The 23,302-nt window shown below is 39.9% G+C and overlaps 2 protein-coding genes across 4 annotated transcripts; one reads left to right on the forward strand and one right to left on the reverse strand.

Moving 5' to 3' along the window:
* Nucleotides 1-5,774: 5,774 nt before the first annotated feature.
* Nucleotides 5,775-14,856, reverse strand: LOC122998705 (myogenesis-regulating glycosidase-like). The gene is made up of 6 exons (XM_044375670.1): nucleotides 14,784-14,856; nucleotides 12,116-12,601; nucleotides 11,046-11,577; nucleotides 8,938-9,742; nucleotides 8,714-8,832; nucleotides 5,775-8,194 (listed from the first exon to the last, which is right to left on the reverse strand). Exons 2-6 carry the CDS (start codon nucleotides 12,391-12,393, stop codon nucleotides 7,847-7,849), a joined length of 2,082 nt encoding a protein of 693 aa, XP_044231605.1. The 5' UTR covers nucleotides 12,394-12,601; nucleotides 14,784-14,856; the 3' UTR covers nucleotides 5,775-7,846.
* Nucleotides 14,857-14,968: 112 nt separating this feature from the next.
* LOC122998716 (izumo sperm-egg fusion protein 1) lies at nucleotides 14,969-22,234 on the forward strand. 3 transcript variants are annotated; one of them, XM_044375680.1, is made up of 10 exons: nucleotides 14,973-15,441; nucleotides 17,425-17,662; nucleotides 17,936-18,010; nucleotides 18,210-18,293; nucleotides 18,411-18,431; nucleotides 18,582-18,671; nucleotides 18,951-19,078; nucleotides 19,282-19,496; nucleotides 20,353-20,521; nucleotides 20,939-22,229. In XM_044375680.1, the coding sequence occupies exons 2-10, from the start codon at nucleotides 17,461-17,463 to the stop codon at nucleotides 21,062-21,064; spliced, it is 1,110 nt and encodes a 369-aa protein (XP_044231615.1). In that variant the 5' UTR covers nucleotides 14,973-15,441; nucleotides 17,425-17,460; the 3' UTR covers nucleotides 21,065-22,229. The 3 variants fall into 3 exon arrangements, with proteins under 3 accessions (XP_044231622.1, XP_044231615.1, XP_044231631.1); XM_044375696.1 differs by having other exon boundaries at nucleotides 14,981-15,441; nucleotides 19,282-19,432; nucleotides 20,939-21,057; XM_044375687.1 differs by lacking the exon at nucleotides 18,582-18,671 and having other exon boundaries at nucleotides 14,969-15,441; nucleotides 20,939-22,234.
* Nucleotides 22,235-23,302: the final 1,068 nt, after the last annotated feature.

A 23,302-nucleotide genomic window follows, 5' to 3' on the forward strand; every position in this document is an offset into this window, starting at 1 on the left:
GGCTGACATTCACTTGGGGAGGAGACTGTGAGGAAGTGACAGTGTTCAAGTTCTGAAATAAAACTGACAGGTTGGACTGATAAAGGAAGACTTTAGAAGAGTTCACATCCTCTCTCCAGTTCTCCTCTCATACGTTTGACAATCTGTTCACGATGCAGCTTTATGGAGCTCTGATCCTGTTTCTGACTCTGTCTGAAGGTAAGAAAAGCTCATGATTCACATGCTTTGGTTGGACGTTGTTACACAAAGACATGAAATGTATTAATGTTAAAAGATTATTGTAGAATCAGAAAAAGGCAGTGATCTCTGTAACTTCGAGAAGTGTGACAGGGATTATTATTTTTGTTTTTTATTATATGAATGAATGAGTTTAAAAATGTTTATTTGATTAACACAAAACGATGGAAATATTTTTAACAGTGATCAGATTTTAAAAATGCGCAAATTTCTTTTTCTGTTTTTAAGAGGAGCTACAGTATAGGAACTTCATTTAAAGGATTTATAATAAGCAAGTTCTTCATCCAGCTTTCTAGCTGGAAACTTTTCTGAGAGTGATTGAGGACACGATGCACCAAACTGTGGAGATGAGTGTCTGCTTGCAGTCTGGTGGGAACATAAAATGGTTCAACCCTCCAATCATGTTCGTGTGAAGTTTGACCCAATTTCGAGATTCATCATGCCGGAGATGACACTTGTATTATTGACCAAAATGAAATGTTTTGGGAAATTAAATTGACCTTTCTCCTCTTTTCATAGGAAAGCCTATGTGGAAAGTCCCGGTAGGCCGTGGGTGGCCAGGCCCCAGACCCTTCCCTCCCCAGGTATTTCTGCATCATCACCCTGATAAAGGTAATGTAATGTTCCTGTGTCTCAAGCCCTGGGGCCAAATGATGTGAAATTGCCCATGAGCGTCGGGAAAAAAATGATTCACTGTCAGAAAAAAAGCCTTTGCTCGTTTGTAAGTTTTTTGTCCGTTTGTGTTGTCTTGATTTAAAGGGAAGTGAGACATCTACTCGGGTCCTAAGCGGAAACCGGAAAAGTTGTCGGCAACACTTTTTTAATCTTCTGTCGTCTCTCTCTGTTTCTAAGAAGTTTAGTTAACCCTCTGAACTTCAGTTCGTGGTTATTACTGTTATTCAAAGTTTTTGTCGGTGTGTGACCAGGGGTGGATCTAGAGAAATATTCATGGGGGGGCAAGAGGGTGGCATGAAGACCTTGAGGGGTGGCATGTATATATATACATATATATACATATATATATATATATATATATATATATATATATATATATATACATATGACTTTCAAATGAGAGTTTATCATCCACCTCTTACTTTTAGCAGACAATAGAGAGAAATAATGCCTAACCCTTCATTCTTCTGTCCACTCTTTCTGCCACTGAAGCTCTAATTTTTCTTTGCAAATGCTAAAGCATTCACATTTTCCCAACTAAACCTTCAGATCAATAGTTTCCCTTAACAGAGATTACTTGGCCAATTTGTCAGAGATTTAATTTCCCTCAAACCCAGGTATGCCCAGGTATCCCCAAAAAGCCTTCATGACAAGCAGCACAAAATCTCCAGGAGCAGGTCAGGACAGGCCCTTGATGTCCCATCTCTCAAAGCCAACAAGGCAGCCGCAGAATCTGAGCAGATGATACTTTTAGGGGGTTTGACCAGCTCTGTCCACCACATGGCCCATAAAATTGCCAGTAGCTCAGCAGAGAAAACAGACATATTATCAGATATGCAGATGCTCTGCTGGATCTGAAGATTAGCCACATAAATCCAGAACCCGATTTTCCCAGAGACGAGGGAGATGGGTCTATGTCCAGTCTTGCAGACCTACACAACACACCCACTTTACTACACAATACATTCCCCTGATTTTGTAACGACATGCTACACAGCACATTCCCTTACCCTTAACCCTAACTCTAACCACCTCACTGCTCATGCCTAAGCCTAACCAGGTGGGTGTGTCATGTAGTCAAGTATGACTATCTGTGGACTCACACTATCTACATGACACACACTCTTGATTAAGTTTAGGCATGAGGAGTGAGATGGTTAGGGTTACGGGTTAATGTAAGTCTGCAAGACTGCAGATATCCTTTGCACACACAGGGGGTACCCAAATTATGAGAGCACCATCTGGTGGCTTTAATAATTACAGTCACTTTTTCCCACCCAGCTACATTCATAAGAATTCATAATTAGCAGTTCCTTTGCATTTTCTCTCTCTTTCTTCTCTTCACATTCTCTTACTGGAAACATTTCTGTGATTGAGGACACAATGGACTAAACTGTGGTGATCAGTGTCTGCTTGCAATAGTAAACACCACTTTTTGAGCAGTGGTAACGTAAAATGGTTAAAACAAAAAGATCTGTTTAAAGTGTGATTTTTTTTTTCTTTTTTTGTGGAAATCAGTATCATGATGATCCTCAGATCTGAAGTATATGAAACTGTGTGTGACTGCATTTGTATTTCTGCACAGTACATAGATTAAGATGCTACACATGTGAAAAGGCTGAGCCTAAAAGCTGCACAAAGGACATAGTTTGTGATGGCAAATCAAACCATTGTTTCTCCAAGAATGAGACTGGTAAGTTGTTCTTACATAGTATTACTAAATATAGATAATATTGAGTGTTTCAAAGAGAAAATCGAGTCTGAGCTGATATATTTCTGTATTAAAAGCCTGGAGGCTGATGTTGAAATTGAGGTTTTTCCATCATGTCTTGCAGGTTTAATCACAAAGGGCTGCCTTAACAGTGACGCATGTGTAAGCCCCATGAGTTGCTGTGAAGGGGACTTGTGTAACAATGCCATACCTATTGGTCCCAGTGTCATCCTCCTGCTGGTATCCTCAGCCATCATCACTCTCTTTCTTTGAGGCTCTTCAGCAGCTACAGCTTAAAATATGTTGTTATTTCTATCCTGCACTTTTTTTTCTCACTCAACTTGTACAACTCAGGAAGAATAAACAATTTTTAATGTAAAAGCTGTAAATGACATTGAAATGACAACAGATTGATATTCCTTCAATAAAACCACAATGTGATTGAGCATTAAATTGTTTTATTTCTTGCAAGCTACATTTCACATGACTATTTATATAAAATAATAACATGAATGATAAAACTGGACATACAGTATGAACAATCATGAGAATATTAAATAAATCATGTGGTTAGTTGTTGATCCTGATGATTAACAAAGAACACCAGTAGACACAAAGATTTCTGACTTGCCTATGTGGTTTTAGTGCAGTACGATGCATCACCACATCAGACACTGTGGGGCCCCTATTTCTTTATACACCTCAAACAGTTAACAGCATTATTTGATCTTCCGTAGAACAAAGTATTTAGATACACTTCCTTTTAGAGGTGGAAAAAACCACCTCATATTACATCATTTATTTTATGCTCTGCATTACATCAAATAACAGCCCTATTATGAGATCCTAACTAGAAAAAAAGTGATAAAATCGGATGTAAAATATGAACAATCATGAGCAAATTCATAAATTATACAATTAGTTGTTGATCCTGAGAATTAACAAAGCAGACTAGAAGACAGATTTCTGATTGCCTGGTTTGATGCCTTTGATTACTTTTCACATCACTACTGCAGTGCAAATAATTAAAGGTCAACTGACTCTCTCCACTATAGACACAAATAAAATGCAGCAAAAATTTGGTGTTCTCCACATTCAAAAGAAAAATATTCCTTTTTCTTCTGTAAAACAGGAAATATGGCATATATATGATTGTCTTTATAGGTAAATCAACTGAAAATGTTATTAGAAGAAAATCTCCTGTAAATGATGTAGTTAATGTAGTTTATAAGTGAGATTTGTTTCAGTTGCATTTGATATTATCCAGAGTCAGTCTACTTAGTTTATAGGGCTTAAAGTTTGAATCATCCATATCAAATACTGCATATTGCATGTATGTTCATATTTTCAGTTTTGTTTAAAGTAACAAAACCTATTCACTTGACAATGCATCAGTTTCAACTTAAACCAACATGTCTGAAGCTTTTCACATAACACCAAACTGTATGAAGACAGAAGGTTCAACAACAGTTTATTTTTCTTGAGCAGTATAGTTTCATAATGCAGCAAATATTCATTTACAGCAATACAGAGGCCGTTTATATTATCTTTAATCACTCCATAATAATAATAAATACTTCCACTTTAATATTTAAACTCACTACCACCAGAAGGTCACAAGATGGTGCCAAAGTAATGAATGTTCAAAACCTACACATCGTGACCTTGACAAATAAATCAGACAAAGCAATATTTCTAAAAATGATAATGATAATAATAAATGTATAATTTGGAATAAAATATCATATGTATATGTCTGTCTTGCAGGCTTGTAGAGAAACTAGATGAACAAGAATAAGAAAATAAATTTAATGATAAACCTCCATATTTTCACAATATTTGGTTTATAATTTGTACATAGAAATGGTAAATTGGATTCAAATCACACAAAAGAGATTTTATCTGCTACTAAAGATGACTCTATCCCTTTAAGTTCTTGTCTTTATTTACACAAGAGTACATGTAACATGGCTGTCTCAGATAAGATGAGGTCACTTTTAGGGCTGACATTCACTTGGGGAGGAGACTGTGAGGAAATTAAAGTGTTCAAGTTGTGGAAGAAAACTGACAGGTTGGACTGATAAAGGAAGACTTTAGAAGAGTTCACATCTTCTCTCCAGTTCTCCTCTCATATGTTTGACAATCTGTTCACGATGCAGCTTTATGGAGCTCTGATCCTGTTTCTGACTCTGTCTACAGGTAAGAAAAGCTCATGTTTCACATGCTTTGGCTGGACGTTGTCACACAATGAAATGAAATGTATTAATATTGAAAGGTTATTGTAGAATCAGAAAAAGGCAGTGATGTCTGTAACTTAGAGAAGTGTGACAGGGATTATTATTTTTTTTTTATTATATGAATGAATGAGTTTAAAGAGGAGCTACAGTGTAGGAACACAAGGATTCATAATTAGCAGTTCCTTTTCATTTTCTCTCTCAGCGTTAAAACTTTAATGAGTTCATTAGACAGACAGGATTAATGTGTAGGATTTCATCTCTGGTCCACACTCCGGAGCAGAAGGTGGCGGTAATGCACGTAATACGCTGGTTGCCAACTGCCGTTATAAACCAAAAAGAAGAAGTTTTTCCAAACAGAGTTTACATCCCGTCAGCCGAAGTGTTTCCTATCTGTGCAGCCGAGTATGGCAGCTCTTCGACAGACTGTTTCACCCTACGGTCCCACGGAGCGGTAGCCGCAGCATGACCCGAGGGAAGCACAGCCAGCTGGCCTCTGCTAGCCTCCCAGCTAACGTTAGCCTCGGCTCTCCATGTGGATCCAACCAGAGCACCGAGCCCCGGTTTGTTATTCAGGTTAAAGTGGGGAAAAAGCAGCTGGTCTGACCGGCAGCTTGAGTGAAGTGGAGCCTGCGGAGGAAGCACCGGAACCGTCAAGGTGAAACAGTCCGTGGAGGTAAGGACAGTCAAGCGGCGTTGGAAAAGGCGACGTATCGGCCTCTCATAATTGCTGTGAAGGGGACTTGTGTAACAATTCCATACCCACTGGTCCCAGTGTCATCCTCCTACTGGTATCCTTCAACAGTTACAGCTAAAAATATGTTATTATTTCTATCCTGGACTTTTTTTTATCACCCAACTCGTACGACTCAGGAAGACATAAAAATGTAAAAGCTGTAAATTACATTGAACAGACAACAAATCAACATTGTTCAATAAAACCACAACATGACTGACCATTAAATTGTTTTATTCCTTACGAGCTGCATTTCACATCACTATTTACAGATAATAACGTGCATGATAAAACTGTACATGTAGTAGTATGAACAATCATGAGAACATTAATAAATTATATGGTTAGTTGTTGATCCTGAGGATTAACAAAGCACACCAGTAGACATAAAGATTTCAGACTCCCTGTTTTAAGCTTCTTTTTACACAAAGTACTGCAGTACAATGCAACACCACTTCCGACACTTTAGGACACCAATTTCTTTATGGACCTCACTCTGCGAACAGCATTCTTTGACCTTCTGTAGATCATTACACTTCCCTTTTAGAGGTGAAAAAACAAGAAGGAATCAGAAAATACTTCCCTAAAACACAATTAAAACTTATACTTCAATTTCAATTAAAAATATCTAATAAATGTCTAATTTATTAGTCAGGCCCACTGTGTGTAAGGCTTGATTATTTATGACTGTCGCCATCTGGTTTGGGGACAAAAATGCAAGAAAGCAACACACTGCACCAGTTTTAAGCAGGATTGTTTCATTTTTCTACACACAAAAAACTTCTAAAATCCTATTCCATAAGAATAATCTAAAAAAATTCTATAATCACATAACAATCCAATACATACTGACTTTAACATTTCAAAAACAGTGATGATTCTCTTATGTAGTATAATTATTTTCAAGCAAGGCATTTAGTAGTGTGCTTTACTCTCATGCCGGCTATCACTTTGTAAGAGCAGACAAACATATATTTGGCAGATTTTGGAATAAAACTCAACATGTACTTGGCACTGTCAGAGCTTAAAAGCATAAAGGTGCAACGCATAAAGCAATTCACCATGTACAGAGGTGAGTTCTTCATCACTCTACCGATTCTCTGCGCCAAGGTTAGCATACCTTTGTTCAGCTGATAAGGCAAAGAAAGTCACAAGGCAGACATGGACGGCACATAAAAAATATGGCATTTTTGAGAACAATGTTTTACAAGGCAAACCAGTAGTATAATAAATCTATTTTCTTTCTGTGGATCAACAGGATTCATGTTAGCATAATAATAAATGTTTCCTTTTAAATCTACCCTGAGCTGTGAATTAGACTTGTACAGATGGAAAAAAAAAAAGATAAATCAGTAGATTTTGGCACTGAAATGACAGAATTGCACCACTGGTCAAGGAATGTTGTCATAAAAATGTTTGCAGCCTGTAGATCATGACAAGTACCCCAAATTTACAACACATGAATTTACTGTATATACACTCAAACACTATCCACAAATCAAAAGAAAAAAAGTCTGTTCAATGCAATGCAAATGAATGCATGTTAGCTTAAGCATAGGTAGTTGGGTAGCATAGGAAAATAAAAATCTTTTACAATACCGCAGTTGCCATGGTGACATAGGGTTAGGTATGCACTTTGAGCAGGGGTGCATCTATCCAACTCAAGAGTGTATATTTATTGCCATTTTATTGCCCAACCCTATGAAGCCACAAAAAAAGACACATATCAGTTACCTTATCACATAGTTATTTTATCTACACTGAAATAAAATCCACACAGAAGGAAATAAAGCTTACTCTCACCCTAAAACCAAAACCACTCTAGCTGTGGGACTCAAGCTTCGAAGAAAATTTGTAATATCGATGTCCTTTAGGTGGAAGACTGCAGTGAAGATACAATCTGAGATCGGTTTTATTGGCTGTGGAAGGCACATGAGGATGAGGATCACTTTAAGGATGGAGCAAGAGAATCAGAAGTGAATTCAAGTTTCATTCTAATTCTTTGGGTGGATCTGCAGGCGGCAGTCCAGACCAAGAGAAGGTCATAGTAGACATGAGGTGTAATCTTCACTAAAAAAAAAAAAAAAAAAAAAAAAAAAAAAATCGCACTTTGCTGTGGCAGCAGATCCCTAGTGGTCATTTCCCTTTTGAAATTTAATCACCTGCTATCTCTTGGCATGTGTGCTCACGAGAATGTACATGTGCATACAAGTGTATGTGTGTGAGTTTATGTGTCTTAATGCTTGAATGTCTTCAGTGAACCCATGTGAAGTAAGCTATGTCATCTAGGTCCACAGGGTAGTCAGTGAGGTACATGGGGCCTTTATCAAAATGTTCCCCCTTGTAGCTTTTCCATCGTCCTGCAGGCAGGTAAATGTCCCTCTCCTGCTTTCCTGGCTCCAACACCGGAGCCACCATCAGGTCATCCCCGATCAGGAACTGGGAGTCAATCTTATAGGCCGCTTCGTCGTCATTGGCGATCCACCAGAGGGGCCTTACGATTGGATCTCCTGTATCAAGGACCTCGCCTGCCAGTTCGAGAACCCTTGGTGCCACCAGAGACTCATGGAGCTTTGTGAACTTCTGTGCTATCTCCACTACCTGCAGGTGAATGCACAGATAGGTTACTGGCACATTACAGACACTGTAGTATGATGGATGGTTATTTAGAAGAGTTTCTGAGGGTTTTGTTGTTGTTGTTGTTGTTGATGATGATATCTGGCACCAAAACACGTTAAAGGGCTGTTCTGGTAGTTTTATATGTTTAAGCCAATGGTCATGGTTTGGGTTTCACTTATTCCAGTATGGTATGAAAATAAACCAGACTGAAAATAATATCTCATACACTGAAATGATCTAAAGTCACAACGTGTAGAACTTCAAAGTGGAACCTTTAAAAACCCCCAGTGGTAGTATCAACACATACGCTGCTACAAACAAAAATGTATCCCTCCAGAATAATTTGAAAGATCAGATTAAAAATGTACTTATAGTGTCTTTATTTTGTCTCATCTTATTAATTAAGTCTTGCACTGTTGGATTCAATAGAACAGAAAAATATCCTGTACTACATTATCTTTTTCAATCTATACAACATATTCACTGGTTCACTTTACTCACCTCATCGTCATAGGCCCATGGTGGTATAGAAAACTGCATAGCAGGCATGAAAGCAGACAGCTCCAACCATCTGATGTACAGCTCTCTGTCTGGCAGATCATTTCTGCCATCTAAACCACCTAAAATACAACACAGAAATATTATCAAAGCTCAATGTGTATTTTTAACACAACTTTTTTTCGACCCTTAAACTTTCTGTGGCCATATGTTGTGGAGTTACATACCTGCCGTGCGGTTGGGGTATGCATTCCCTCCTATCATATCAGGCAAGACAAACTGGTAGCCCAGGATGCTAATAGTCAGAACAGTCGGGATGATGGACTTGAGGCCCAGCTCATAACCCCACACAGAGTCTCTGTCAATAATCCTGAAGAAACAGGAGATATTCTGACTCTGATAACCCACCCTCAGCTCTGCACGCTCACTGAACGGTATAGCCATTTCTGTGTAGCGGCGGGTGAAGGTGGAGGGGTCAGACAGCGGGACCAGGGTGCTAAACTGGCGTGGGAGGTAGCTTGTCTCTCCTGCATCAAACTTAAAGGAGATTACATCATAGCGTGTTTTGAGCATGCGCAGATGTGAGGAATACCACTCACGTGCTTCTGGGTTGGTAAAGTCCAAGATTCCTCCAATACCGTTCCACCAGCGAACTAGAGCAGGCAGCTCACCATCCAGCTCCCTCACAAACAGTCCTTTCTTTACAGCAACGCCAAAATTAATGGAGTCATAGTTGATAAAAGGATGTGTCCAGAGCGACACTTGAAACCCATCCTCTCTGAGTTTGTCAAACATCCCGCTGGCATTGGGGAACTTCTGAGGGTCAAATTCAAACTCTCCATAGTCTGCGGTGTAGCAGTCATCCAGCTCCAGATGGGAGCACGTAAAGCCATGCTTGGTGATGTTAGCGGCGTAGCGCAGCAGCTTCTCCTGAGTGACAGCCGTCTTGTAGAGAGCCCAGGTGGACCACACAGGGTATTTGAACACTTCAGGTGATGGGACCTTGATAGGCTTTGTGAAATACCGACGCACCTGAGCAAAACATACAGAACAGAGAGTTACTGAAGAGATATTCACATCAACAGTTGTTTTTTTTTTTTCCATCAAAGCCTGCACAGTGGGAAAGCACTTTTGTATTTGATTTATTTAGTTTAAATAAGTGTGAAATCAAAACAAATCTGATTCAGGTTTTCGTATCTTAAGCCATGCATTAGAGCTGCAACTAACAATTATTTATTATTCAATTTTATTGACTAATGACTTAATTTAATTTTCAGTCAATAGACTAAACTATTTATCTACTCACTGTTCAGCTCTACGGTACAATAAAAGATCAAATTGTTTGACTTTGACCTTCCCAGTACTTTATAGCAGTTAATAATACATCACCAATCAGATGAATATGACTGTCAGTTAACACTTTAGTTTGGCTGTGTAATTTTCCATCATCCTCACTCCAATTGTGCTTGACTTCATTTTGCTGTGCCATATTGTGCTTTCCAAGCAGGGAAGCTGTTTCAGAATTTGGTCTCATTCTGTCAGTTCAGTGTCACATCCAAGTGCACCAGAAAAATATTAACTAGCAAACATGCCAGAATTTACAACTTTTAGTTAAACACATACTAAGTTAGACCTTCATTACACTACTCTTATATATAAGTTATACAGGAAATAAGATTTTGCTCTCAACAAACCATAATATAGACAGTGCAATACTATAAATGAAAAACTTACTTTTAAAGTCAAAACTGATATGTTGTCATCAAAGCTGAGATTGAATTTGGGCTTTTTGTTTTCCTTTATTCACAAGAAAAAGAACTGTTGAAGCAGTTTCCCTCTCTGTATTGGATTACAGGGATTATTATTATTTATGGGCAGGCGGCCAGTTCCCCTCTCAAACCTTTAGATGCAGTATATCACTCCACATTAAGATTCATTACCGGAGAGTTATGGGACACACCATTGTCTACTTTACAAAAAAAACTGGCTTGCCTGCTCTGTCAACAAGGAAGGATCAGCATTTGTTCCTATTTATTTACAAAGCTAAATAAATACTCCCTTCCCCCCTCCCCCTGTTCCCTTTCTTGGAATGTTGGCAGCTATTGTACCCTCTCACAGACACTGCTCACCCTGCAGGTGCCAAAAATTCATAGAGTTAGAAAGATCTGCTTTCTCTTACTGAGCCCCACATACTTGGAATATGCTTCAAAAAAAACATCAAGGAGTCAATTCTAAGGTTTAATTGCTATTTGTAGTTACTGTAATTGTTATTGCTTTAAATCACTAAAAAAATAAAAAACAAGATGATGGTGTACTGTATGTTGTCTACACTCACCATGTATTTGTGAATAGAGGTAACATCTGACCCCACACACACTCTATAGCTGAGTTCAGGTAAGGCTTGCAGTCCCTCTAGTGGTCTGAATGGAGACTCCTGGTACCTGGCCTGGAACCTCAGTGTCCTGTCCTTCTCTGACCAGCCCAAATGGAACGGCACTGAGTCATTAATCTTAATAGCAGTTGCATTCGATGACAGCCAATAACGCTCTAGGATTCCCCCAAAAGCATTACGATTCGAGTAGACATCACTGGTGATAAAAGGCAGCGGTTCGACCTCGCCCTGGATCTTGACTGGCCAGTGCTGTGTTGCTGACTCTGCCCCTCCGTACCAATGAGAGCCATTATAAGCCATGGCGTGCTCCACTGAGGGTACATTTTCCAGTTCCTCCCAGCGAACGCGGTAACACATCACTGTGTCCTTTGGTCGAACCGTCTGGATAAAGAAGTTGAGCTTGCCAGACTCTGACTGAGTGCAGCTCAGAATATTTCCCTCCTTTGAGCAGGAGTCCAAATCCAGAGTGCTAGACCTGGGACAGAGCATTTACAGAGGGGGAGAAAACACAAAAGAACTGGTTAAGCACAGCACTAACTGAGCTAGTATTATTAGCAGCAAGTTATATTTCTGTATTGCTGAGAACATATCAGGCTCACCAAAATGTTGTTAGAATAATACAACAGAATACATAAAAACAATTATAAATACAATCACAAAAGATTGAATGCTCCATTCCATTTCTCTACAAGTGTAGGGATTGTACCATGGGCTATTTCTGTCTTTGAGAGCTATGCTGATAAAGGACTAAATGACTAAATCAGTCTTCCCAAAGGGTGTAATCATGTGTCTGTCTAGTCTAGCTTTCCATTATCCATCCACACATTGCAGACAGGCAGCCTTTAGTACGGCACAGCAGACAAGGAGCAACTGTGCTGAGGCAAAAACAGTGATATATGTTAAGGGTTATTATTATTTTCACAGTGGTTGTATTTAATATAGGATGGCAGCCATATGAGCAGGATAATCTCCCTTACATACTTAAGTCAAAAGAGGCCCCACAGTGAACCCACCTGAAGGTCATGGTGAAGATGACAGCCCCCGCCTGGTTACGAATGACAAAGCCATCCTTGTCGAGGTCCAGCAGCTCAGTCTTCAGCAGCTGGGCTTTACGGAGAGACGCCGAGTAGTAACACCAGGCAACCACGGCAGCCAGCACCAACACACAGCCCAACATGCCTGCCATTACCAGGGGCCGACCTTCATGAGCTAGCTTCTTCTTTAATGGCGATCCACCAGGCCCCCCCGCCATTTGCTGCTCCCCAGGAGCCACCGGAACAATCTGGTACATACTGAAGACTTTTGGCAGTGAGGTGTGAAGAGAGGCAGGTTGGAGGGAGGCGTGACGGAAATGGACAGCTGTAGTTAACTTGCTGTCAGTGTTGGGGAAAATGTCTGGAATATATCCACTTCACACCGGCAGTAGAGAGATGGAGGGGTGTCTACCTGCCTATCTTTAGCAATGTCTCCATTTCTGAATGATTGCTGATTTGTCCAACCTTGACAGAGAGAAAGACAGAGTTCAATATTCAGATAAGCTATGGCATGATGTGTAAAACCAAATGTCAGAAAATTATCGGCCTATTATGTCATGCACTGATCAACAAATAAATGTCCAGTGGGTATGAGAGAATGCATTAATGCAACACTGTACTGTATCTGTGAAGTAACAACATCTTATATTGACTGTTTAAACTCCAAATAATCAGAGTAGGACATATCCTGTGCTATTGTAACCCCAATAGCACAGGCTATTTGCTTGACAATCCAGTTTTTAATGACAGTCTCCAGGAACTATGATTATAAATAGCTTTGGAGTTTTCCACACTGCAGTCTATCCTTATTCAAATTTTCACTCACCTTCAGTTTCCTGCTAATTTGTAAAAAACAATACAAAAGTTATAGTACAATGATTCTGTACAAATGTGTTAATTTTGTACCCAACTACACTTTTATATATGCAGCTATATCACCTCAGTATATTCTATGTGTTAACCATCTTTCCAAAAAGCTTTATGTCAGTGCCCCAAGTGTACCAAATACATTTGGTGTTACTTTTATCCTGCAGCATAGTTCAGCTGCAGCTGCGTCCAGCAGAGAGAGAGAGAGAGACAGAGAGAGGGGGAGCACAGAGGCTTTAATCTGGTAAAAGGCAGGTGGCACTGCTGGTAAGAGAACCCATGATACCATAAAAACAGGCTATGTTCTGAGAAACACCATGTCAGCGGGGTTCAATTATCTTTCTCTCTCAAGTAAGAGCACCGTTGACATGAGTAAATAATATTTATGAGTAGCTGCCCTCAAATAACAATACTGCAGCAAGCCTACAGTTTTCAGATATAGCAGAGGCCAATCATTAACAGAACCCTATTTAACTTCCCCACAGGTATCATTATGCCCCAGCTCAACATTCTTCTTCTGCTTCTGATAAAGGTTTGAAGCAATGCAGCAGGGAGGGAGGGATGGAAACCTTGCACATGCATACCCTGCAAAATGTGGGTTCCTGTTTTTCACAGGACTGTGCAATGTGCTTTAATCAGCACCCCACAGACAGACTTTCGCGTGATAATCCTTCCTCTTTATGCTAATTTACATAAGGCTTTGCTGGAATGAGATTATGAACCTCATATGTGTGTTCAATCGCAGACAACCCTCTACAACATCTTGTTAGTATGATAAATTCCCCCCTTATTTGTGTAGCCTATCTGATACAACATTAGCATCTCAGTGCCCACCCTGTGCCTGAAAACACATCCCTACAGTTTTTGGTCAAGATTTTCCCCTTTATTATTATGGGATCCCCCTTCTGGACCACTTCTAACTTGGGTTATTGTGCTGGGAATTTTAATTCCCTTAATAGCACAAACAATTCCACATCACACTGTGCTGTGATTTGAACTTTCCTACATCTGAAGTCCTAGATTTTAGCTCCCACTGCTTTTTAAGGAAGCTGTCCTATAACTACACACAATGTACTAACTATTTATAAAGATCCTAAAAGTGGTTTAGGATGTAGTCATGGTTCAAATTGAGTACTGATGGTGGCACTCTTTAGGGCCTTTAAGTCCATGAAGCCTCTACATTGTGACAGGAAAACATTTTAATTTTGTTGATTTTGGGGACCAACTGTATGCAATGCAAAGTTCATACTGTTTAGATATACAGCAGCAAATGACCATTCTGTTCAGTGAAGAAACAGCAAGCTGTAAACTGTAAAATGTTTTCTTATTGAGCAGCCAGTTCATAAACACAGATTTGCACACGACTCTAGTTGTTTGGTTAGTGCTAGTTGTAGTTAAACCCCTAAAACAACACAAACTTAAAGTGGAAAACATTCGTCTGACTTCGCTGACTGGTCGCAAAATGCCCCCAGTGGGCAGGAACAGCGCCTCCAGAAGCGGGTTATTGTGTAATAATTTTCCACCAGAGTGTCAAGGTGACACAAACATTCCCGATGTACCAGATCGATAACTCGCAAGCACTCGTCGACACGTCTGTGTGTTGACGCTGTATCAGGACAATACAGTGACACTGTAACCGGTTGTACCGGTTGTCACGAATTAGGTTTCTAACCGGTCATGTCCACAGTTACTGGCTGAGTTGTTTATGCAAATAAGTTAGTAAATACATTCAAATCGTCGTTTATAGCGCAAGGATAATAAAAAAAAAGAGTTGTCTTACCTCAGCACTTGACTCTCTCGGGTCATTGTGTACACTGTACAGCTGTGAGCGCAGGAGTCTACTGCGCAGCTGCAGAGCGGTTTGAAGTTCTATGATCCCGCCCAACAACAGCAAGCTGAAAAGGGATTCGTCCGCGCATCTGTCAATCACACCTTACTCTATCCGGTGGGCTTCTGGGAAATGTAGTGTGGGAACCAGTTAGCGTTCAGGTTCAGGATTCATTTCAAATAGAGCAACCAACTCTACAACAACTTAGCCCTGTTAGGAACTGACATCGTCAAACAAACAGTTTTAGGTTTCAACTTGCAAATAGGAAGAATAGAAGGGAAGAAATAAAATGGATACACTAATGTTTACCATATTACCACAATTTTAATCCATATGGCGTTGCCCATGGCAACAATTCAAATATCAATTCGTCAATCAAGCATTACAATTCCTTTTTTTTTGGTTTTTATCACAAAATACCGTGAATATATATGAATTAGCAAGCTAGTTTTTATTTTTAAGTAACTTTAAGTCTTAAACAAGTATGAATGGTGAGTTTTATTGCAGCTTATATGTGATTAACACCAGAAACTAACTGCGCTGGACGGGGTGCCAAATCAGCTGGCATAGAGGAAACATTGCACAACTGCTGCTGCTACTGCTGTGAGGGGTGAGATCATCCAGAGCAAAATAATGATGTTGCTGTGTTGTTACATGTTTTCTACCACTGGGTGACAGCAACAAGCCATAAATACAGCAGCAGAGTGGCATGATGAAAGAGCGTGGTAAAGCACACAATAGGCTGTATTTTTATCTGGGCTTTTGTCTTTGGCAAGGCAGAGGGTTTTTGTTGTTATTGTTGTTGTTGTTGTTGTTGTTGCTTTCTGATTGTTGTTCCATTTAATATCAACTAATAGTGCCAACATTTGCAGCAACAGTAGAACTAGGTCAAGTAATGTAGCTTGTACCAGCAGCATCAGGGGCACCAAAAGTCCCAGGTTCACTGCATGTCAAGAGGTGTTGGTGATTTAACACATTTGTCTGTTTTAACTGCTACTGTATAACACTACTGCATATTTGATTGATTTTGTATTCATTACTTCACCTGTCTAACGTATACATACAGTATATATCTACAGCTACATCTACCAGAGCCATTACTTGCAAATATTTTGCACAACTTTTGTATTTTTACAACCCAAAGGTCAGGTCATGTAGCCTAGTGTGGTAATGTGTTTTATGTTTATAATGTATATAGACTTAGTTCCATTTACTTGACTTTTTATTTTGTTGTGTTTATTACTCCTAGTTCTTATCTGTCACCTTGTTTCCAGCACTGAATTTTGCCTCTAGGCATCAATAAATTTGAATCTTACCTTATCTTATTTTGCATTTCTACAATATAATATCATCAAAGGCAGGCTCTGCATTAATCTTTTGGCCCTGTCTTGTAGAGCGGCCTTGTGTCAAAATCCAGTTTAAAGATCCTAATCATACTTGTTTATGTTGTTATAACATGGTGCATTTTCCTTAATCTTATTATGTTCAGTGAAATTATCACAGCCCAATTGACAGAAAACACAGGGTCCCAAAAGCAGTTCTACTCCCCTGGATCCAACTAGCAGGTTGATCCACACATGGAGGTAGTTACCTAGAAATATGAGTGTTTAGACTAACATTAGTACTTGTGGTATCAGAAGTAACAGTAAGGCAAGGCAAGTTTATTTGTATAGCACATTTCAACAACAAGGCAATTCAAAGTGCTTTACATAGAGCATAAAACGCATCTAGACAGGATATAAAAGCAACACAATGCATTGTAAAAAGACATTTAAATACAATTAAAAAGTGTTAAATTTGGAAATAAAAAGCTAAAATAAACAGGAGTTACAGTGCAGTGTAAGATATTAATCCTCAAATTCCGTTTAATAAAAGGCAGCAGCAAACAGGAAACAGAAAAGTCTTCAGCCTTGATTTAAAAGAACAAGGAGTTGCAGCAGACCTGCAGTTTTCTGGGAGTTTTCTCCAGATATGTGGAGCATAAAAACTGAACGCTGCCTCTCCGTGTTTAGTTTTGACTGGTTCATAACATAGCAGCAGATTAGAAATGTATTTTGTCCCTAAACCATTTAGTGTTTATAAACCTACAGCAGTATTTTAATCAGTTCTTTGACAGACAGGAAGCCAGTGTAAAGATCTGAGAACTGTGTGAGTGATATGATCCTCTTTCTTCTCGAGCAACAGCGTTCTGAGTCAGCTGCAGCTGGCTGATACAGTAGTCGAGTCTACTGATGATAAATGCTTGGACAAGTTTTTCCAAATCCTGCTGAGACATAAGTCCTTTAAATCTTGATATATTCTTTAGGTGATAGTAGGCTGACTTTGTAATTGTCTTAACGTGGCTGTTGAAATTCAGGTTTGAGTCCATGACTACACCAAGATTTCTGACTTCTGGTTTTTAACATTATCAATTGAAGCTGAGTGCTGACTTTTAATCATTCTTCCTTGGCTCCAAAAACAATTGCTTCAGTTTTATCTTTGTTTAATAGTCATATAAGTAGTTGTAAGAGCAGCTGTAGAGATGGTAGTACTGGTTGCAATAACACTAAGGGTGTTGTTAATAGTAACAATGATATTTGCAACTCTATTTCAGAACCTATAGTGACTTGGCTGTCGGTGCAGAGGGGAGATGCTGCTGATGCTTGTGTCCCTGCTGTGCTGTGTCCCTGCAGCCAAGGCCTGTCTGCAGTGTGACCGCAGGATCAGGCTCCTACATGAGGACTTTGTCCTGTCTGGTCCTACCGTTAACGACCAGATTGAACTGAAAAAGATTTGTGACCATGCCTATGTGACCTACAGGGAGACTAGCCAGGAGCGAAGAGGAGTCATTGGTGAGAACAAGACCTGGTTAACCATGATATAACATAACTGTGGACAGCTGCTATCTTCCATCTTGTGTCTTCTTGTCATAACATTTCTTTCTAAGACATTGTCAGGGAAAGATTAGCTTTCCATGCTATTGGTTATTTTTTGATTTTTTTTTATGAATGATTTTATGATAATACAATGGCTGTCATTCTGTTTTGGATAAAAGCATGAGTTATATATCTATACTGGGAAATATTAAAATAAGTAAAAGATAACCATCTGTTTCCCATTCTCAGATCCCACCACTCTGTACAGAGCCAGAACTGAGTACCAGAGTGAATTTGACCGCTTCCTGAAAACCACGCACACTGGTGAGAAACAAAGAAAAAAAAAATTATCATGACTATTAATTCCAAATTGATACACAGAGGATGGAAACTTGGGACAAAATTTAGAGCAAAATACTAAGCTCATGTAATTATTCCCCTGTATCATCATTGAATTTTCACATATATGACACAGTATTCATTACAAACTCAATTATTTTAACACAACTGCTCTTTTTAAAAGGATCTGTAACATCTGAGGCCATTCAGATTATGGAGAAAGGCAGGAAGATCTTAGAAAAACACTTGGACGCGTTCATCCGTGATGGTAATTGGCATGAATAACAGTGAGTGTTCTGCACAGCATGAGGCAGGGCACTTTTTGTAAGTCATTGCTGTGTTCAAGATGCATTAGTTTCAGATCATTTGTTTGTCTCTCCCTCAGGATTGTGCCCTAACAAGTGTGGTAAGTTTATTACTGTCTGATCCTTCCCACTGCTTTGTTGTAAATCCTTGTGGAGGCACAATGTGTAGCCTACATACAACATACAGTACATGTTTGCAGGACACGTGTGTGTGCGTGTGTGTGTGTGTGTGTGTGTGGTATGGTTCTCAGGGCTTCTGAATCGAAGAGTAATGGATTGCATCTCTTGCCGCTACAAGATACACATCTGTCCCTCTCCCTCTGGCCAGCAGGATTGTGGTGGTACATATTTATTCGTTTATTTGTGTGATATTGTGTGTGCGTGTGTGTATGTTGCTGAGCGGGTGAGTGGATAAGGGGGAGTCGTACCTATGTGGTGGGCCATTCTGCGTGGACACATGTAGTCATGAGTGAGTAAATGTGTTCTTAACGGAGGCTCCGCTGCTGCCTGTCCATGTGCAAGGCTAATGAAAAAGATTATTCAAGTAATCCTGATGCAGATGAATGAAGCGTCTCTCTCATGCTCTCTCTCCTTTCCCCCCTCCCTCACACTTTCTCCAGAGTACCCAGTGCAGGCTGAGGAGGGAGGCCAGGCAGTGTTGAACTGTTTCCTCCCATGGCATCGTCTTCTGTTGGGAAAACCAGAGTACCACTACTCCTGGGCTCCTGGGGTGCCAGGAACCAAAAAGGTCTCTCTGTCATCACTTCCTCTTTCTCAATGATGACACAATATGATGACATACCACTCTCTAAACACTTAACGCACTTCCTTATTCTCAAGTATTTTGTTCCCTTATTTAGCTGTATCATTACGAATATGCATATTTATATTTTGTCTGCCAGCTTTTACACCCACTAACTTACATTATCACTTCCTAATTCATATGTGCAGCTGGCTGAGAGTGACTTCAAAACGTTGGTAGTCACAGCCGACTCATCTGTGATCTTAAATCAGCTCCATGTGGATGAACAGGGGACGTATCGATGCTCACTGCTGGGCCGAAACGGAACCAACTTCTACCGAGTCACGTTCCCACTTACCGGTACAACGTTAAGATTCACCATCACAAATGTGTCCCAGATAATTCAACTCCAAGAGCCTAAAAGGTGACATCATATCAGAGTTAATTTAGTACCTTGGAGAAGTTGCTACATAAATGGACACCAATTATAATTTAATCCACTCTAAATAATTGTCACCGAATACAAATACTTAAAAATCTGTAAATCTGTTAGCTGCTTTAAAACTGTAAAATGGAACAAAAGTCCAAGTGTAAAAAGGCTCCTAAATTGGAGTTTTCTGACAGAATATTAAAGGAAGCCTGGAGGCCTCAAGCAAAATTAGGAACACAGCAGTTCATTTTTAAAAAAAAAATTTCACTTCATACACTTCTATTTTCTCAAGCTTATGATTAGTAACTATGTGTGTGTGTGTGCGTGTGTGTCTGTGTGTTTTACATATGTCTGTTTGTGGTTTGTGTCTGTGGGCAGGGTGTGTCGATATGTTTTGGAGGATGGGTGGTTTTTCTCTTTTCCTCTGCTGCTGGTTGCATGTTCTTGCATTTCATTCATTATATTTGTCTGTACATGTTGGTGCAGTATGGATTTAAATATAAAAGCACATTTAGTTTACCTGTTATATAATGGGCTATAAATTTTAAATAAAATTGCTTTACAAACTAAAAATAGTAAAAACATAAAGCAAAGAATGTAAAATATATCAAAATACATAAATAAAATAAATAAATGGAAATAAATTCCAGCAATAGCCGACTAAATTGACACAATAAATCTTTAAATATGAGGGAAAGTCCTTTCTAAAGGGAGTCCGTGGGCTACTGTGTGTTTGTTTGGAGGTTGGTCACAAATGAAAACCCCTTTTCATATAAGATTAAATATACATATTTTACTTTTCAATTTAATTAACACATCTCTCTCCTTTTCTCATCCTCCCTCTTCACAGTCACCCGTTTGCCTGCCCAAACTCACCGACCTCTCATCACTCCGCCCCCCCCGCCTCCCGGAGACAACTACTCACCTTTTCAAACAACCGAGGACCTGCTGGTGCCAGTCATCGCCATGATTTCAGCTCTGAGCATAGCAGCGAGCATGGGCCTCACAGTTGTTCTGGGGTGAGAGACAGTTACGTGGGCGGCGGGGAGAAAGAGAGGACGAGAGGGTTGGCAGGAAGGGTGGAGGTGAAAGAGGTGACACGGAACAGTCAGAGAGCATGACAGACTAAGTGATGCAAGACGAAGGAAGTGGTCGTGTAGTCATATAGTCTGATGATTGAATCATGATTTAAAAGGCTTAGCTATCGGTCATATCAAGCTACAATAGATTGATTAATAGGCTCATTATTTTCAATTGGACTTACTACATAATGTTTTCTCTGAAAGTAACGTCACTCTTTCTGGGAAGCAATGTCAGTTACACAAGCCCAAAAATCCTCAGGGGTTAACTTTGTAAACACACATAAAGGGCACATGGTAGACAATTTTCACGTTGCTTGTTTGATTTCAGTCTTGACTTGTGATTTTTCTTTGTAGAATGATGATGAATCGGTGGAGAGCCACGGAGTAGCCGAGGAGAAGGAGGATCACGCCGAAAACGGTGTGATGAATATTCTGTATACAGTAAATACACACTTTGACAGGAAGGGTTTACTCACCTGACACTGGATACTTTTCTCTGTGGTGAAATAAATTTCCCAGCACAAACGGCCAAGTCACGTCTAGAAAGAACGTGGAAGTGAGAAAATATGATGGCTTCATGTAAATTTGGTTACATGAAGCATAAAATACACAAGGGTGTCTATGTGGGTTTAATAAGTATCTTTTTTATCTTTTAACAATGACAGAAAACTGACAGTGTGAATCATGGTGAATCAAACACTCATAAAACAGAAAGTTTGTGGTGTAATACAACCAGAGCGTTAAATACACACATGCAGTAGAAATTCCCCAGAAACCACTCAACTTTCCGTAACAATAAGCACCGACTCGCCAAAGCACATCATTGATCAGACCCCAGCAGGGACACGTTTCTCCTGAATGGGGAGGAGGCGTTGTCACGTGGGCGTTTATGAGAGGAATCAGGGATGAGGTAAATCTCTCTGGATTACAGTGTTTCTCTGAGATTAATGGCCCCAGCCAACCAATTAATCCTGGATAATCCCCCTGTGGGAGGAGGAGGGTAGACGTGGAGGGTCAAAAGCTAGCAGCAGATGTTTTGATCAGGGTTTCTTTTAATGTTTATTTAGTCATATATTCATTCACAGGAACTGCGTGATGGCACATTTGCATCACTTGTGATGTCCTTATCACTCTGAAGTCACCCTTTCCCTGCAACCCCCTCACCATTTGGTCATTTTTAGTTTCCTTCTACCTACAGTATGGCCTCTGTACATTTTGATGACATAAGCTGTCTCTAATTCAAAAATAGTCACCTCTGTTTGCGCAAGTCCTGTCATGATCTCCACCACCTCCAAGTCATCAAGCCTACAAGTCTGTCACGTGTGATAATTCTGCTCACAGTTGCCTTTTTTGTCATTCATGCCTTACGCACCGCCAGCACCAAGCTGGATGTCGATGTAAAGGTTAAATATCCTGTCCTAGGACAACAAAACATCAACAATATCACACCCACACAACGATTTGCTATCATGGGAAAGATCAAGAAACAAATGAAAAATGAAAGCGAGCGATTGAGTCACCTCTGAAATCATTCACCATTGTTCAGGGTTTTCAGGGTAATTTCTGACAAACTTTATGAATCAGGGATAGTCTGTTTGGATAATGATCTATGACAAATGCAACAGAGGTTGTGATGAAACAGTACGAGGGAGTGTGTGTGTGTGTGGGTGGTGGTGGGGGCGCGAGGCCTACACTGATGCTGACAGGATGTATGCGCAGTGCTATTTCCTGTAGGGCTGCTGTGATGGGGGCGAATATTTAAAAAAGGAAAACATTCTTTAAGACACCCTCATACAGAGACACTTGCGTCACAACCTTCCAACTCGACAGACTTCGTCACTTCACTGTGTGTGCGTGTCTATCTGTCTGTCTGTCTGTGTTCAAGCCTAAAGTGCAAGTTGAGGCTACAGTAAATGCGTGCTCAGCAGCTCTATACTGACAGCCATGATGAATTGTGTGCTAAAGTGTGTGTGTGTGTGTGTGTGTGTGTGTGTGTGTGTTTACTGCTGTGGATTGAAATTGCAGCCTCAGCAGGGAGAGAGCATGACAAAGTGGGAGAACTCCTGAGGGGCCGGCAGGCAGTGGTGAGGGAGGGGGAAGAAGGAAGTGGGAAGATGAAGAAAGTAGTCAGAGGTTTGAGTGGGACAGCACAGTGATTTAAATGTAGGTTACGAGGAATGAAGACAAAGACATCAGATTACACCTTATAATATGAATTGGACCACACTGTACACTGAGTGTATTTTCCGGTGTGTTACAGTGTAATGAGCGTCCCGCGGTTCTACAGTATCCCACATATTCTACATGCCATGTCCAATATCCACCAGAAGAATTAATGGTATTTGATTTAAATATCACTAATTTGAAATTGAGAATAATTTCTTTAGAAAACTACTCAATACTATTTAAGGTCAGTTACAGAGAACAGTTATGGCATCCTGACTGTAGCCACTTCAACATGAATACACTCTACCAACCAATTCCTGTGTATTTCCTGAGAAAGTAATGTTATCAGGAAGATCAACGGGAGGAAGTCAGTTTAATGGTGAACAGGGATGATCTTTTTTTGTAAGAAGACTTTCATGAGAACTGATTTAAAGGAAAAGAGGTTCACAGCTATCTCAAAAGGCTTCTCTCTAATGTCTGGCTTTTAAAATCCCACACGTAAGTATTGTTTAAATACCAAAAGCTTATTCTTCTGTTCTTAAGACTTTCATT

The sequence above is a fragment of the Thunnus albacares genome, chromosome 2 (assembly GCF_914725855.1).
Source record: "Thunnus albacares chromosome 2, fThuAlb1.1, whole genome shotgun sequence".
Taxonomy (NCBI): domain Eukaryota; kingdom Metazoa; phylum Chordata; class Actinopteri; order Scombriformes; family Scombridae; genus Thunnus; species Thunnus albacares.